Source organism: Octodon degus, unplaced genomic scaffold, assembly GCF_000260255.1.
Source record: "Octodon degus isolate 3935 unplaced genomic scaffold, OctDeg1.0 scaffold00093, whole genome shotgun sequence".
Taxonomy (NCBI): domain Eukaryota; kingdom Metazoa; phylum Chordata; class Mammalia; order Rodentia; family Octodontidae; genus Octodon; species Octodon degus.
This window is the reverse complement of record NW_004524669.1, coordinates 3,482,010-3,499,492: the sequence shown is the minus strand read 5'-3', so window position 1 is coordinate 3,499,492 and position 17,483 is coordinate 3,482,010. Positions and strand designations below refer to the sequence as shown.

At 48.3% G+C, this 17,483-nt stretch overlaps 1 protein-coding gene across 17 annotated transcripts in view; it reads left to right on the top strand.

Moving 5' to 3' along the window:
* Positions 1-17,483, top strand: part of Pou6f1 (POU class 6 homeobox 1) — a 28,435-nt gene that overhangs the window by 5,116 nt on the left and 5,836 nt on the right. For 2 of the 17 annotated variants that reach the window (XM_023722697.1, XM_023722707.1), the window contains exons 2-9: positions 3,358-4,342; positions 7,232-7,390; positions 8,764-8,959; positions 11,892-12,013; positions 12,961-13,186; positions 13,669-13,922; positions 14,491-14,619; positions 15,103-15,306. In XM_023722697.1, coding sequence (XP_023578465.1) covers positions 7,343-7,390; positions 8,764-8,959; positions 11,892-12,013; positions 12,961-13,186; positions 13,669-13,922; positions 14,491-14,619; positions 15,103-15,306 — 1,179 coding nt within the window. In that variant the 5' untranslated portion in view covers positions 3,358-4,342; positions 7,232-7,342. Of the gene's footprint in view, positions 1-212; positions 420-2,157; positions 2,211-3,357; positions 4,343-7,231; positions 7,391-8,763; positions 8,960-11,891; positions 12,014-12,960; positions 13,187-13,668; positions 13,923-14,490; positions 14,620-15,102; positions 15,307-17,483 lie in introns of those variants that run through there. The other 15 variants (XM_023722699.1, XM_023722698.1, XM_023722704.1 and 12 more) reach the window with 15 other exon arrangements.

Sequence of the window (17,483 nt, the reverse complement as noted above, 5' to 3'; positions counted from 1 at the left end):
TGCGTGGCAGGTTAGAACAGCAACGTTGAGGATGTGGCTTATGGTAGAGGTAAGAGGCAGGTAGCACGCTCAGGTTCTAGATTCAATCCCTAGCATAACAACAAACAAATAAAATTGCCATTTCATGGATATTCTTTACCCTTCCTGGGATGAATATAATTTGAGCATAAGGGAGGGGAGAGCAGAAGAAGAAATTACTTTTTGTTTTTCGTTTTAAGAAACTAACTTGAAATCTGTCTTTATTAAACTAGTCTTTGCTGGACCCTGGCAGGGTGTTGAATACCTGCAATCCCAGCACTCTGGAGGGTGAGGCAGGAGGATCACTGTGAGTTCAAGGCCAGCCTGAGCTACAAAACAAGATGCTGTCCTGAAACTCACCCTCACCCCTCCAAAAAACTTGCCTGGGTTGTCTGATCATGGTGGGTGCTGTGGACAAGGGAGGCCAGCTGGTACACTCCGCCTCCTCGTCACTTCCCCACTTGCCTTGCTCTGGCCTTAAACAATTTCAACGTAAGCTCTAGTAGGATTTTTCAGTGAGGAAACAGAAATAGGATTGGGGTTGTAGCTCAGTGGTGGTGTTTGCCTGCCATCCTTAAGTCCATGGGTTCCTCCCTAGCACTGCAAACACACACACACACACACACACACACACACACACACACAGAAAAAAATAGAGAACAGAGAAATAAACTGTCCACCTGTAGACAGTCACTCTGGTCAGACTATGTTGTTTATCTACTTAATCACTGGGTTCTGTAGTTTTGTGGGACAGGTGTCAGAAGTGAATGAGAATACATTTATTTATTTATTTATTTATTTATTTATTTATTTTGAGAATAACATTTCTTGAACTCATACAATCTCCTATAATACTACCTCCATTTCATGTACTATAATTAAGGTAAAAAAGATGGGCTTTTGTTTAAGACCTCGTAGCTAAGCAATGGTGATCCTGAGAGGTGGACCTAAATTCTTAACTCTTACACTAAAGTCAAATACGTAATTGAAGTAATATATGTCAATTATTATACCTGCCACTTTCTGAGCACTTTATATGTGCCGAGCATTGATGTCAGTGTTGTACATGTATTAATTTATCCAGTCCTAGGTGGGTATGATGCCATACCCCTGTAATCTGAGCAGTAAGGAGGCTGAGGCAGGAGAATTGCCAGAGTTCAAGGCCAGCCTGACCTACATAGTGAGACCCTGTCTCAAAAAAGACCCCCCAGAATTTATTTTTTAAATTCAATTTTATTTTATTTTGAAGAGTAAAAAACAGAAGCAAAAAACAAATAGAAAAAAGATAGAAACAGGATAGCATACAACAATACATATGTTACAGATTTTCAAAACAGGAATAGCTAATTAAGAATGGTGGTTATGTTATCTTTTTTTTTTTTTTTTGCAGAACCGGAGATTGAACTCAGGCCCTTGTGCTTGCCATGAAAGCGCTTATTCTACTGAGTCATCTCCCCGGCCCCTTGTTATCTATTTTTATTGTTGCTCAGGGGCCAGCCAAATAGCTCAGTGGATTAAAGCACCTACTTAGGCAAAAGCAGGGGCCTGGAGTTCGATCCTCAGGCCTGCTCTGCCAGCCCCAGGCTGTAAACAGGAAGATCACTACAAGTCCGATCTATACAGTGAAACCCTGTATACCCTGTGCACTCTGTCCAAAAAAAAATTGCTCAGATTAACAGATACAGTTATGCAAGATTGGACAGATAATTAAATGTTAACATTTGCTTTCAAAAAATCTTAATTTTTTGCCTTGTCTTTTAAAAAAAATATTTTAAAGAGAGTATAATAATTGATGACATTAGAAACAGTACACATTTATTTATTTATTTTCCTGTATTTTAGGGAAGGGTCTACAGGGTGTTCAGGGTCTCACTACTAGATTGGACTCATAGTGATTCTCCTGTTTACAGCCTCCAAGTGCTGGGATTATAGGTGTGTGCCACCACGCACAGTCTCAGTCGCAGTCTCAGGGCTCCCCAAAGGTGGGGACGGCACGGCAACAGTACACAGTTAGAAGACCAAGACGATTGGTATTCAAACATGGGCTTTGTATTACACATTGCTGTCTTTTGCAAAAAAATTTTACTCAGTCCTCACAATCGCCTTAAGAAGTATGTGCTCTTATTTCTATTTTTACAGATGAGGAAACTGAGACGTAGACATTAAATCATTTCTCCAAAATCCTGTACCTGGTAAATATCAAAGCTGAGGTCACTCAGAAGGCTGAGGCAGGACGATCAAATTTTTTTAGATTAGTGTTCCTAATTTACCGCAGAGTAAAAATTTAAAAAGGCTGGAGGGCCGGCAAAATAGCTCAGCAAACTAAAGGGTCTGCTTAGGCAGGCTTAGGCAAGCGCAGGGACTGTGGTTGGATTCCTGGCGCTACATGCTGTGCCAACCACACCCTCAGGGTGGGCTGAGCTGATCAGAGTCCATAGTGGCGCACACCTGTAATCCCAGTGCTGGGGAGGCTAAAAGTAGGAAGATCACTATGAGTCCAAGTTGCGTAGTGAAACCCTGCAACAACCAAATACATTAAATATATAAATAAAGTAACAAGGCTGGAGATGTAGCCCAGTGGTAGAGCACACTAGGGTTGGACTTCTAGGGTTGTAATAAAAAATAACAGCTGCAATTAGGAACCCAGTGATATTAGAGTGTGCACCCAACCCTAATAGTATGTGTAAAAGTCCTGAGTGATTATTTCTCAACAGTTCAATCCCTGGTACCAAAAAAATAAAAAAATAAAGTGATTATTTCTTAGCAGGTAGGATGGGGCCAGGGATGGAAAAGGTGGAGGACATATAGAAAATCTACCAAGCAGCGACGACGTGACATCTCTCCTGCTTCAACCTGGCACTGGGCACGTACTACTTGTGTGCAGCAGAAGTGAACTGAAACCACGTGGAGTGGGACATGATGTGAGCACGTTGATAGGCAGTTGGATTTATGAGCCCAGAGTTCCCAGATTAAGGTTCGGCAGTTGTTGGACTGGATGGGGAGGGAGGGACAGGCTGTACCATTCAGCTCAGCCCCAGCTGTCTGTGTGGTCCCAGTCTTCTGGCCAGGGAAGTGGCAGCTCTGTAGGAGGCAAGCAGGGACCCTGTGGAGAGCTGAAGATGTTGAGGTTGCCTGAGTTGTAAACGCCAGCACCAGAGAGCCAGGATGAGTGAACCATGTGGTTGCTCACCAGGCTGGTTCTGGAGTTTATCAAACATGCCTCACTGGAGAAAGATAGCAAGAAGACTCTTGAGGGGCTTTGTTCTTGCCCCTCCTGGCTTTAACAAGAGCAGTTGCACTGCGATCTGTTTATATTGTTTCTTAAAACAGACAGTTGAGGGTCGCAAAGTGGTCAAAAAGCAAACTGAAGATGGCTGTTGATCAGTGATGCCAACCTGAGGCTCAAAATTTTAAAAAAGTGGGGAGTTTCTTGCAAGGAAGAAAGCACGTGGGTCAAAATGCTAAGTGTGTCCAAGAGGTATTTGTTACAGAAGAGACACATATCTGCTAGTAAGAGATGGAGGAGGTCCTTGCTTCCACTCAGCCTGGATCATCAATGGGCTGAAGTTCATGGGCCAGCGTGGACCTGCCTGTGGCCAGAGACTAGCTCAGGACTGACCTTGCCGTTGACACAAAGGCCCGGACACTGAGCACCTGAGTCCTCATAACTCACAGACTCTCAAGGGAAGAGGAGCTATGAGAATCACCGTACCTATCTGTCACTTGTATCTGATAGTACAAGACAAGCTGCCAGCAGGCAGTGGATATGTGACTGCAGAGTTCCCAAGTGAAGTGCAAGCTGAAGATGTAGATACAGTAGTTGTCAGCCTGGGTGAGACCACCTGAAGAGGAAGTAAAGAGTGGATGAGCTGCGGCATTCAGCTTAGCCCAATAACGTGCTTGCTTCTCCTTACCACTCCTTGAGAATGGCCACAGCTGGTAGCAATGAACCAGAGGTCTCAAGAAGACATGAGCAGCATTTTAGTCCCTCTGGAGCAGATGCCTCTGACTAGCCACTGCCACTGCCTCTGCCTGATGTCCTTCATTGGAAGTAGAAGTTTCTTCTCCCCATGAAATGTGTGTATAAGGGACCCAATTCACTTGTACACCTTTCCTTTCAAGTTTATCTCTGCCTCTTATTTTAATTTGTAGATGGCTTTCTTTTGGAATCCTATATGTAACAGCTTTAATGGTACATCTCAAATCTCACCCAGAGGTGGTGGTAAATTGCCAAGTTCTCTGAAAATCCTGGAAGACTACCGTGTACAGCATTTGATCAGGCACAGGGAACATCACCCAGTAATGAAGCCAGAGCCCTAGTGAGGTAGGCAGATGCTCACTTGTTCTAGAAAATTTCTCTGCCCCTCCTGACTCCCTTGTCCTACTTGAAAAGGGAAAGCTTGTTTATTTATTTTTTTTTTTGGTGAGGGGATGTAGCAGGAATTGAACTCAGGACCTAACCCTTGCCAGGCAGGTGCTGTGCCATTGAGCTAAATCCTTGACCCCTGCCCTTTTTTCAAATGGCTCAACTTATCCTTGAGTTGCTTGCCCTTTCTTGACACTCATTTCAGAAATATTGGAGAGAGGAGAGGAGAGAAGGTACCTCATAGTTCTCATGTGCTTGAATGAGGAACATTCTGCTAAAGGGTAAAGGTGCTAAAACCCATGCAATTCCACTCCTACATACACACCCCAAAGAATTGGAAATTTATGTTAAATTGTACACAAATATTCATAGATATACTATAGACATACTATGCACAGTAGCCAAAGGAAAGTACAACCCAAATATCCGTCAACTAGTGAATGGGTAGACAAAGTGTATTTAATCCACACAATAAAATATTCAGCCATAAAAATGCATGAAACTAATGCTACATGCCACTGTAAGAGTGAATGTTAAAAACGTTATGCTGAGGAAAAAGTAGGCCACATATTGTGCAATTCCATTTATATAAAATATTCAAATTATACAAATTCATAGAGAGAAAAATCACATTATAGTTACCAGGAGCTGGGAGATGGCCCTAGAGGGTGCATGCAAGTAGACATGGGTTTTCTTTTTGGGTTAATGAGAATGTTCTGGAAAAAGAAACAGTGGTGGGCACACAGCATTCTGAATGTGCTTAATTGCACTGAATTGTAGGCTGTGAAATGGTTAGACAGGCTAGGGATGTAGCCCAGTGGTAGCACTTGCTCTGGGTTCAGTCCTCAACACAACAGAAATAAAATGGCGAATTTTATGTTAGATGCCTTTGTCTTTGTCTGCTTGGGCTGCTGTAATAAAATATTATCATCTAATTAGCTTATAAACAAGAGGTTACCTCTCACAGTTCTGAGGGCTTGGAAGTCCAAGATCAAGGCTCCAGTGTCTGGGGAGGGCCTGTCCCTTCTTGCTGTGGCCTTGCACAGTGGAAGGGACCAGTGTCTCTCTTATAAAGACACTAATCCTATTCATGAGAGTTTTTTCCCTCATAGCCTAATCATCTCAGTACCCTCCTCTTGAGGGGGAGGATTTCTCCATATTAATTTGGAGGAGACACATTCAGACCATAGCGTGGGTGACTGGATGAGTTCAATGATAGGGTGGTTTTCTAGCGCACATAAGGCCTTGGGTTCCATCCGCAGCACCAGCACCACAAACAAGAAAACCTAGGGGAGAAAGAGGGAAAGGTGTGGAATCCAGAACTAATGAGTTAATGTCATCCCTCGTTGTGAGCTGATCAGGCCTACAATCCCCCAAAGGAGTATGTGATTTTAGGCTCCAGGATCCTCTCAGAAAAGCAAAACCCTCTTAACAGAATTTGAGATTCTCTGGGGGCTAAGACCAATATCTTTTCTGGGCAGCCTGTTTATTTAGTTATCAGAACAAAGGAGGGGAATATAGAAAAAAGGTAAGAATCTGAGCAGGACCAGTCTGGGACCTTGGAAGTCTCTCAAGGACTTCTCCAAGTAAGACATGTTAATTGAAGAGAATTGTGCTCCAGGAAAGTCTCCACCTGGGAGTGAGATGCCTGTAGCTACAGTCTTTATCTAGTTAATTGAGGTTGGAGCCAGATGTCCTTAGCTGTGGCCTTGTCCTTGGAGGTTTCCTGCTTCACTGGCCACTGCAGGCCTCAGCAGGGACCAGTGACACACAGAGGTTCACTTACTATGACTGCCGCCCATCTCCAGACAAGAGACCTATGCCTTGGACAGACTCACAAGTAAACATAGAAAACCAATTGGTTAATGTATTTATTTTTGCTGTCCTGGGGATCAAACTTGGGGACCTTGTGCTTGCCAGGCAGGTACTTATGCTGCTGAGCTATCTCCCTGGCCCCAGTTGGTTAATTTAAATCCTGCTCAGAGCCTCTTTGTAATGGTCTGCATCCCAGAACACCTCTTGGTTTCCCCTAGTGTAACTCAGTGGTAATAATGTCCCTACCTCTCACCCCCTAGGGTGCATGCATAATACATTAATTAGTGTTACATATTTAGCCCACAGTAAGCACTCAGAGGAAACCAAAGGCTAATCACCCTGTTTCCTGTGTAAATGTTTAAACCTGTATATCCCTTTTATTTCTTTTATTTCCTAAGACTGATTTGTGGTGACAGACAACCTGCCCCACCAGGGGCTCACCCACTCCTTACTTCTTAGCTGTATAAGGGTCATTAGTGTCCTTAGGTCAGTGCTACTGAATCACTGGAGAGCTAATTCTGGGATTCAGCCCCCAAGTCAGAGTTTCTGGGGGTTTTAGAGGGAAAGCACCTGGAGAGCTGCATTTTTAGTAAGTGCTCCAGGTGATAATTATGCATGGTAAAGTCCAGAGCTGGACCGGACCTCCTGAGCTCCGGATCTCTTGGATCTTCCTGTCTTAGCCTCTGGAGCAGCTGGGACTGTAGGTGTGCACCACTGCCCCTAGCTAATTTATGTCTTCACCATCTTTTTCCAGAAGTTCTGTCCCAGTTTTTCCCGAGAAGCACCTCTGTCTGAGCTTCTGAGTGTCTGTCACATCAGTTGTGGACTGCTGGGGGCACTGTCTTCCACTGGCACGAGGAAGCCCCTGGGACAGATACCTGGTCCTCTCTCCTTTGTCACTCTGGGCACAGTGGCTCCTGTATGTAGGTCTCTTGGGATGCTATAGGAAGCGAGGCTCTGAAGTTCTCCAAATGCTGTTCTTTCTACTGCTGTAGCTCTGTCTTTCTGCCATTCTATTTTTGACTTTTCTAGGTGGTCTGGGAATTTGATTACTGTGTCACATCAGCGTTTGCTTTTCCAACTCCATCTTACCCAGGACACGCTAGGTGTGGCCCAGTCCCCACCCCAGCCTGCCCAGGAACCATGGATCCTGGAGCCGGGTCCGAGTCCTCTCTGACTGTCAATGAGCAGGTATTTTTCAGGCCAAGGAGAGGTGAGGGTGGTGAGGGTGGTGGACCAAGGGGTGTGGGCAAGGGGCAAAGACTTCGCAGAGCCCCTCAGTGTGGGTTACTTACCAAGTTCATGGCTACTTTACTGGTTTGAGGGAGTTGCCCAGCTAGGGTTTCTCAGTGGCTAATTTTGGAGATTTGAGTGGTAATTTTAAAATAAAAATTAGAGTATGCAGATACATATGAGTGTACATGAAGAAAGAGTTGGATGTCAGGTGTTTTACTCTATCTTCTCACTTGTATTTTCTGATATTTTTTTCAATGATCATTTAATCTCTATACCATTGCTTTAAAGGCAGAACAAAAATTAATACCTCTTAAAATGCACTGGGAATGACCCTTGTAGGTCAAGTTTGAGTCAGCAGAAGTGACCTGCTCTGTGGGATTTTTTTCACTCAAATTCTCCTGAAGAGTCACATTGTCACTTTGCCCAGCGCAGCCTCTGGCTGGGTCCAGTTTTCAGGCTTCAGGAGTGTGCCGTGGGAGTGTGTCAGGTGGGGGTGGAGTGCCAGGCACAGCTGCCACAAGGCTCTTCTTGCACAGTACTTGTCTCTGATTCTTTGTTTCCCTGAGTCTTGAAGGGCCCAAAGGCCGCACTTCTGTGCTGAGGTAGGAGCTGAGTAACGGGAGTAGGAGCAGGAATCTGAGTGTCCAAAAGGCCCAGGGACCACGTGGTTGAAGGTGCTTGTGAATGGCAGGACTGTGCAGGCCAGCATGGGTTAGTCTCTAGAGATGTGTCTTTCTGATGCCTGGCCCCTTTTCCAGGAGGCTAATTTGCAGAGAAATCTAGCCTTTCACTGTAGGGTTTTACAAATAAAGTTCAAAAAGTTAGGCAGCAGTGTGGGGCTTCATATCCAAGTCCTTTAGCTTTGCAAAACTTCCTGACAGTGTCAAGAAAAAACATGAATTTTTTTCTGGGCCTGACTTAAGGTATAAATACTATGTTGGAGGCCACATTCCAGTGTCTTAGCACCCAAGGAGACATATCCACAAGCTAGGGGCAGGATGTTTCTCCCTCCTTGAACTGAGTTCAGGAAGGAGAGCAAATAGAAATACCTCCCAAAGGCTTTGGCGCTGTTGGACTTTGCCTGGTTTGCCCAGGTCAAGCCAGCCTCTTTTCCCTGACCCCAGGGTCTACCTTCTCCTAGCAGCTCTTTCCCGGGAGTCGGAGCAGTAGCTTAGCCTTGCCCTAGCTTTCTGGCAAGAATGCCTCTGGATAGGAGGTCAGCTTCCTCAAGTGTTCACTTGTCTGTACTCTGGCCACGTCCAGAACTCAGCCCCAGGGGCCATGCAGTGCCCCCTCCCCCCATAAATGTCCCCATCTTCTGCCTGCAGGTCATCGTGATGTCAGGCCATGAGACCATCCGGGTACTGGAAGTTGGCGTGGACTCCCAGCTCCCTGCTGAGGAGGAGGGCAAAGGACTCGAGAGTGTGGCTGCTGAGAACTCCCAGAGCAGGGGCCCTGCTGACACCAGTGAACCTGCTGGTGAAGCTGGTCCAGGCAACCCAGACCCCTCTGCAGAATCAGCTGGTATGAGTCCATCACTCCTAGTCATTAACACACCTTTGAGTTCCTCCTGTGTTCCTGTGGGGAGCTAGCACAACTTCAGGGACCAGGGACCAGGCGACCTTAGGATCTTTTTTTTTTTTTTTTGCATTTAGTACAGGGGATACAGGGTGTATAGGGACTCACTACATAGATCAGCCTCACAGTGATCTTCCTGTTTTTCAGCCTCCCAAGTGCTGGGATTACAGGTGTGCGCCACCACTCCAAGTCTCAGTCACTTTCTCAGCATGCCTCAGGGGCGGAGAGCGGCACAACATGCTGGGATTTAACCCCAGCCGCTGCGATCTGCCTAAGCAGGAGCTTTAGTCCGCTGAGGTATCAGGCCAGCCCTGACCTAAGGATCTTGTCTTCTTTCCACTGGACAGCCTTTGCCTCAGCCTGTTCTCCTAGCCAGCAGGGCTAGTCTGCACTCCTTGTTCCTAGAGTTTTAGCTCTCCTGGCAATCACTTCCAGGTCTAAGCAGGAATTGCTCAGGCTAAGGTGGGAAGAGATTGGCAGGGCTCAGTTTAGGGGACTTAAATGAACCTTCAAGGGATCGCAAGTCTGAACCAGATTGTGGGGCCCAGTGCAGAGAGGACTGGGCCTTCAGAATCCTGCCAGCCTTTCCAACTATCTTTTTTGTGGTTGGGCCAGGGGTTTCAGAAGCTGAGTGAAGAAGGGCATCTTGCCTTCCTCACACTAAGTATGTAGATTAGGTCGATCCCAGCAAATGTTTGCTCTCTCCTCTCAGATGTATAGGTGTGGTTCCTCTGCAAAGTTGACCTTACAGGGGGCTGGGGAGATGGCTTAATTGAATAAGCACTTCCCTGGCAAGTGCAAGGGCCTGAGTTCAATCCCCGGTTCCGCAAAATAAATAAATAAATTAATTAATTAAAATAAAATTTTAAAAGGGGTTGGGATGTAGCTCAGTGCAAAGGCTGTGGGTTCAATCCGATGTGGAGTGGGGAGCCTGAGGTCAGTTATTTACACATCAGCACGAAAGTATAAGTGTTTATGGTGCTGTATATTTTTTTTTTTTTTTTTTTTTTTTTTTTTTTTTTTTTTTTTTTTTTTTTTTTTTTTTTTTTATTTATTTGAGAGAGAGAGAGAGACAAAGAGAGAGACAGAGAGAGAATGAGTGTGTGTGGTGTGTGTGGCCAGCTCAGCCCACCAGGGGGCGGGGCTGGCTGGCATGTGGTGCTGGGGGATTGAACCACGGTCCCTGATGCTTTGCTAAGCTTGTTCTAAGTAGGTGCTTTAGACCACTGAGCCATCTCTCCAGCCCCTGTATATCTTATTTTAGAGGTTTATAATTTGAAGCATTTTATGAAATTTCCTTTCCATGAAATAATTTTAGGACTGGGCATTTATCTTGGTGGCATATGCTTGCCTGGCAAGCATGAGGTCCTGAGTTTAGTCCCTGGTATGTAAAAAAAGAAAAGAAATTTTAGTATTTGCACACGTGTGTGTGTCTGTGTGTGTGTGTGATTGAGGGTTGAACCCAGGGCTATTGAAATTAGCTATATTCCTGAGCCCAGTTTTTTTTTTTTTTTTCTTTCTCTTTTTGTCTTTCTGAGGCAGGGTCTCGATGTGCAGTCAGCCTGGTCTTTTGTTTATGAGTTTTCAACTTTTAAGGGATTTTTTTTTTTTTTTTCGGAACCTGGGATTGAACTCAGGCCCTTGCACTTTCCAGGGACGCGCTTATTCCACTGGGCCATCACCCCAGCCCCTAGCCTGATCTTTTGTACATCTAAAATGTGATGTAGTGCTGGTGCAGCCCCCAGGATGCACTTAGATAGGGAGACTAGGCGTGGTGGCACGCGCCTGTAATCCCAGCACTTGGGAGGCTGAAAACAGGAGAATCACTACAACTCTGATCTACGTAGTGAGACCATGTAGACCTTGTAGACCTGTCCTAAATACAGAAAAATATATAAATGAATGAATTCTTTTTCTTTTTTTGTCTTTTTGAGACAGGGCCTCACTACTCACTATGCAGTTAGGCTGGCCTGCCTCAGCCTCCTGAGTGCTAGGACTACAAGTGTACAGCACCATGCTGGTCCTGCATTTCAGTCTAGTGTAACATCAGTGAGGTTTCCTGGTCAGCGCCTCCCAATTCCTTGCCAGGGTCGCAGGAGGAAGTGATAAGCTATAGATCCTGGGGGTTCCTTTAGAAACTTATAGCAACTGCTCATCTGACTTCAGGTTTTGGGGGATGGCAGAGAAAACCTGGTAGGTCTGGAGGTTCCTGAGTGCCTGCAGCGTGGCAAAGACAAGTCCAGTCTTTAAGGACTTTGCCAAAACCAGCGCTTTTTTTTTTTTTTTTTTTGGCCAGCTCAGCCCACCCTGAGGTGGGGGCAGGGCTGGCCCCACATGTGTTACCAGGGATTGAACCATGGTCCCCTGCGCCTGCCTAAACTTACCTAAGCAGGCACTTTAGACTGCTGAGCTTTCTCACTGGCCCATCACTTTTTTTTTTTTTTTTTTAAATCCAATAAATAGCGATTCTATTGCTGGCTGAGTCCAGAATACCTGTGCCTGTCAGTTCTAGCTCTTTACCTCTCTGTCTCATATCTGCTTGAGGCCCTTTTGCTGTTTATATGACAGGTCACAGTGTCCTATAAAGCCAGGAAATGAGGGGCTGATAGCCAGCTGTGCAGAGACCTGCCTTCTCTTCATCTAGATGTGGGAAGAGGGTGGCCTGTCTGCCTGATCTAGCATGGCACTCCCCAGCCTTCTTGTGTCACTAGGAATGGCATGGGGCAAGCTGCCTTGTGGTCTAGGGAAGGCCGACAAGTGGCCTGGAGTCATGCAGAACTATAGCACAGGGCTGAGAATGTCCCTTGAGGCTGCAGACACGATGTGCTACTCCACCAGGCTCACTGCTTGTTCTTCTTTCTCTCGATGCCATGTGAAGTGAAGTCAGTCCCGGGGATCCCTCCGGGCCCTGCCCCTGACATTGCCACCTTCAGCCAAGCCCCAAGCCAGCCTCAGGCATCGCAGACCCTGACACCACTGACTGTACAAGCTGCCCCCCAGGTGAGAGCCACCCCAGGGAGCTGGACAGAGCCAGGGGTGGGGTGGTCCTGGGGTCCTGCATGAGGCGGGACTGGGAAGAAGCTGTTGCTTGAGGGAGGGAGTCTCTCGCTAGGCACCCTGGTCTACACCTGACCCAACTGGGCCCATTAGGAAAGAGGAACTGTTCTGCAGGCCATCTCCTTGGGTCCAGAAAGAATTGTAGAAACTGATTTAGGGCCGGGGAGATGTCTCAGTAGAATAAGTGCTTCTTTGGCAAGCGCAAGGGCCTGAGTTCAATCCCCAGTTCCTCCAAAAAACAAAACAAAACAAAAAAAAAGAAACTGGATGTTGCTTTCATGCTGCCAGAGTACCCACTTATCCAGTAATGACTGAGTGTCCTTGTCAGTCTCACCTGCCAATGCCTGGAAGAGTTAATGGGTTATTTAGAGGCCTCATTTAGAGCCAGAGAAAGGCCCTAGCCAGTGAGTCTGTGCCTTGGGGATCCTGCAGATACGCAGAGCCCTGTGGCATCTGCTCCTTGGCCTGATCCCTAGCCAGCCAGTCGAGGGTTTCCTTCCCCAGAGCTTCTTGGAGGCCTCTTTGGGCCCCTGTCCACTTGGTTGCAGCCTCTGCCCCAGCTCCCTGGCTGCAAAGCACTGGTCTTGTGGGCCAGGGCCCCTGGAAGGTCTGGAAGGTAACAGACTAAGAGGCAAGAGGGCTGGCTGGGGGCAGGCCCAGCCCTGACTTGGCCTGGAGGATTCCTCTGCAGGCAGAATAGTGTGGCCCAGTCACTCCTCAGGGTCGAGCTCCAGCTAAGGCTTGGCTCTGCCCACCCTCTATGGCCTTTCCCCACTGCCCTCAGAATGCTTTGTGTGTATTCTTCTGGGTCTGAGAGACCCAGTTTTTGCACTGTCAATGTTGATTTTTTATTTTTTCTTTTCTTTTTGAAATCTTGTTTGCTTTTGCAGGTCTTGACTCAGGAAAACTTAGCCACAGTTCTGACAGGAGTTATGGTTCCAGCAGGGGCAGTTACTCAACCTCTTCTTATCCCCATCAGTATTGCAGGTCAAGTGGCTGGGCAGCAGGGGCTGGCCGTGTGGACAATTCCTACAGCAACTGTGGCTGCCCTCCCAGGACTGACCGCTGCTTCTCCTACGGGGGGAATTTTCAAGCCACCTTTAGCCGGTCTCCAAGGTAACAGGCAATTCTCCCCAGGACTGCACCAGGCCCCCACCACCCTACACTACCGCCCCTGCACGTGTGCTTGCCATGTTGGACTCAGAACCCGCAGCCCACCTGGGGTGACAGCCCTGGAGTCTGGATCCAGTATCCCAGGCACCCAGTCACAGAGCTGCTGCTCCATTTCGGGACTCTAGGCCAGGACACCATGCTGGCCAGCAGGCCTTTCTTCCATCAGCGACTGCCTGAGATCACCCCCTGCCCCCACGCCAGAATCCACCTAGTGACCAGCCTCCTGCGAAGGACTGCAAGAAGAGTTGACATCTGGTTCTTGATGTTGGCATGTGCCAGCCCTTCAAGGATCAAGGGAATCGTGGCTGCCTGCTCCCATGCCCGCTGCCCCGACCCCTGTCCTCATGCCAGATCCCTTAGGATTCGAGCTGCTCCAGGCTGTGGCTAGGCGTTTGAGCACCTCTGTCTCTTGCCTTGCTCCGTAGCAGCTGCCGTGCTGAACACCGCTCTTCCGGCACCTGTACAAGCTGCCCCGCCAGCCCAAGCCTCCTCACCAGCCCAGCCCCGGCCACCAGCCCAGCCCCCGACGCTGTTCCAGACCCAGCCGCTGCTGCAGACCACGCCTGCCATCCTACCGCAGCCCACTGCCACCTCCGCTGCTGCTCCCACCCCCAAGCCAGTGGACACCACCCCACAGATCACCGTCCAGCCTGCAGGCTTTGCGTTTAGTCCTGGAATCGTAAGCTGCTGCCCACACCCAGGGCTGACCGGGGATGGACCAAATCTTGGCCAGTGGAGGAGCAGCCCCTTGAATGCAGCCCTTTTCCAACACTTCAACAGAGATGGGCTCCTGAGAGCTGTCAGCTTGTCCAGCCCAGACAAAAGAGGACAACCTCTGCCAAGAGTCCTGGGCAGATGCTCCAGAACCTGAACCAGTAGACCAGCCTTGGCGGGTGGGATGTGCCTTAGGGATTGCAAACTTGTGAGCTGCCACTGAGGTGCAGCCAGAGGCCCCAGCCCTTGTGCCAGTATCTGTCCCATGTGGCTCCTGGCTTGTTAGCAGGGCTGCTGGATGTGACCTGGAGCACATCAGCCAACTACAGTCTGGCCCTTCTACCTCCCAGCCTGGCACAAAACATTGACCAGTTACATGGTCATGACCCCTCCTTCCCCCTGTCCCTCTAGTCCCTGCGTACTGTTCAGTTAGTAGACATGGGTATCTGCCCGCCCCATGCCCTCGGCCCACTTCCCTCTGTCTGGGTCTCTTGCCCCTCAGTCTCTGAGCAGGGCTCTTCCTCCACCCACAGATCAGTGCTGCTTCCCTTGGGGCACAGACTCAGATCCTGGGTTCCCTCACTACAACTCCGGTCATTACCAGCGCCATCCCCAGCATGCCAGGGATCAGCAGTCAGATCCTCACCAATGCTCAGGGACAGGCAAGTGGTCAAAGTAAGGGCTCTGGAGGCTGGGGGTGGAGGTCGGTAAGGCCAGTAGGAAGCAGCCAGGAGCATGGCATGACAGGCACCGAGCTGCTGTTTGTAGGCCTCTGATGCTACTGAGGGGAGCGGGGATGCAGCCACCACCCCACCCTGGAGACACTCGTTCTAGTTAAAGGATTTCATGTATGGAGCACCCTCCCAGAGCAGGTATTGGCATCCAATACCTGAATCCTGGCATTCAAGGGGCATCCAGTTGGCATCTCTGATTCACAAACAGACCTGCTGCTGCTCTGCTGTAGCCCTGAGGATAGAAGAAAGGCAGGACCCTGAGAGCGCAAAGACTTCGTTTTGTTGAAGAGGAAATAGGCCAGAGGGGTTTAAGTGGTTTGTCCAAGTTAGTTTCTTTCCCTGCCAGGATGGGTGGCTCTGGACACACCTAGTGCCAGGTGTGTCACACCTGGTTCCCTTATTTCCTCCTAGGTCATTGGAACACTTCCATGGGTGGTGAACTCAGCTAGCGTGGCAGCCCCAGCACCAGCTCAAAGCCTGCAGGTCCAGGCTGTGACCCCCCAGCTGTTGTTGAATGCCCAGGGCCAGGTGATTGCAACTCTGGCTAGCAGCCCCCTGCCTCCACCTGTGGCTGTCCGGAAGCCAAGCACACCTGAGTCCCCTGCTAAGAGTGAGGTACTGGGGATGGGGATGGAGTCGGGAGGCATGGGTACCTTTCTAGCCCGCCAGGCAGGATAACATCTTCTAAAACTCCTGGGAGAGCAGGGGCCCTTCCAAAAGGGAGGGGCCATCAGTTGGTAGAAGGCCTACGTGAGTCCACACAAGGGTCCTGCTCAAGGAAGCTGCCCTCATCTGTCCCCTACTACACATGCACCCTCAGACACCAGTGCCACTCTTAAGAAGTCTTGGGAAGGGGCTCTGGTCAGAGCAGACCAGACCTGGGGCAGCTTCAGGGTGGACAAACTGCTAGGAAAGCCTTAGGAGGTTAATTCCACATCTCTTCTTAACCTTTTGGCTCTTCACTCTGCACCCTGGCTTTGATTATTCATTTATTTGTTCATTTCAGAGTTTGTTGTTATTTGCTTCTGGGGTTAAATCCAGGATCTTCACATTGAACTACTTTTCCTAGGATCATTTTGTTTTTAATCTTGAGACAAGGTCTCACAAAATTGCGCAGGCTGGCCTTGAACTTGACATTGTTCTGTCTCAGTCTCCCAAGTGCTTAGACTATAGGTGTTGACCACCAAGATGCTTTTTTTTTTTTTTTTAAGGGGGGAGGGAATACCTACTGTATTCCTAGTGCTGAGATATGATTACACCAGCTGTATGAGCACCATAAATTCTATGCCAGAAGCAGGAATAAGGCACTTCGGGGTCCCAGAGAAGCAGAGCTTGGACATCCCAGGGGATCTGGCAAAGCTCCAGGGAGAAAGAGCTTTGAAACAACCCAGAGGGATGGGTTGGGTGTGACAGTGCTGTCTTTGGGGAACTGCAGCAAGTATCCTAACCACAGTGGTCATTCTCCAACCTGTGCCTCAGAATCACCTGGAGGGCTCGCCAGGTGGAAGTCTTTCTCTAGAGGTCTGAGGTGGGCACAAAACATTGACCTCTAGAGAAAGACTTTTCACCTGGCGAGCCCTCCAGGTGGAAGTCTTTCTCTAGAGGTCTGAGGTGGGGCTCCAGAGTGTGTATTCTAATTCCCCAGGTGACACCGAGGCCAGAGGTTCTCAAATGTATGAGGGGCTTTTGAGCTTTGCAAATAACTTAGCTTCATCTGAAAAATAGAAATTATAAATGTGCCAATGCCAAAAGGTTATGGATATGACATAAAGGCCACTAACGCTGTGGTACATGGAGAGCATTTGAGAAGCAATAGCCCTTACTGAGCTATTAATGATTGAGGTGCCACCAAAGGTTATTATTTTTTTTTAAACATTTATTTATTTATTGTGTGCGTGTGTGTGTGTGTGTGTGTGTGTGTGGCCAGCTCAGCCCACCAGGGGGCGAGGCTGGCTGGCATGTGGTGCTGGGGGATCGAACTGTGGTCCCTGTGCTTTAGCCAAGCTTGTTCCATGTAGGTGCTTTAGACCACTGAGCCATCTCGCCAGCCCCCACCAAAGGTTATTTAAACAGAGAAATAGTTGATTAGATGTGCTTAAAAAAATCCCTCTGTTACCAAGTGGATCCAAGGTCTGGACTGTTGTGAACTTTGGATGATTGTCACTGGATAGGAGGCAGCTTCTGTAGTTCCAGCAAAACTCAAGGAGCTCTGAACTAGGGCAGAGCACTTGGGGACAGAGAGCAGGTAGATGGGTGCTACGGGAGGCAGAAGGGGGCCATTCTGGGGACACCTGCAGTCACTTCCTCAAAAGTTCTTTATTCTCCTCATACTAGAAGTACTAATTTCATGTATTTATAGTTTCTCCTGGGGTGTTTGTGTGTTCCTGTGCATGCATGCACATGTGCGCGTACGTGTGCGTGTGTGTGGATTTTTTGAAACAGGGTCTAGGTATATAGTCCGGGCTGGCCTTGAACTCATGGCAGTCAGTGAGTTCAAGCCTCAGCCTTCTGAGTGCTGGGATTACAGGCATGCACCACAACGCCTGATCAGTTTTTATGCTTGTTAAAATTCTAATGTATGTTCGGGCTTGTGAGATAGCTCAGTGGACTAAAGTGCCTGCTTAGGCAAGCTTAGGCAAGCTTAGGGCCCTCGGTTCCATCCCCGGCACCACATGCCATGCCAGCCCTGCCCCCAGAGTGCACTGAGCTAGCAACAGAATCTGGGTGTGGTGGCGCACACTTGTAATCCTGGCACTGGGGAGGCTGAAAGCGGGAGGATCACCATGAGTCCA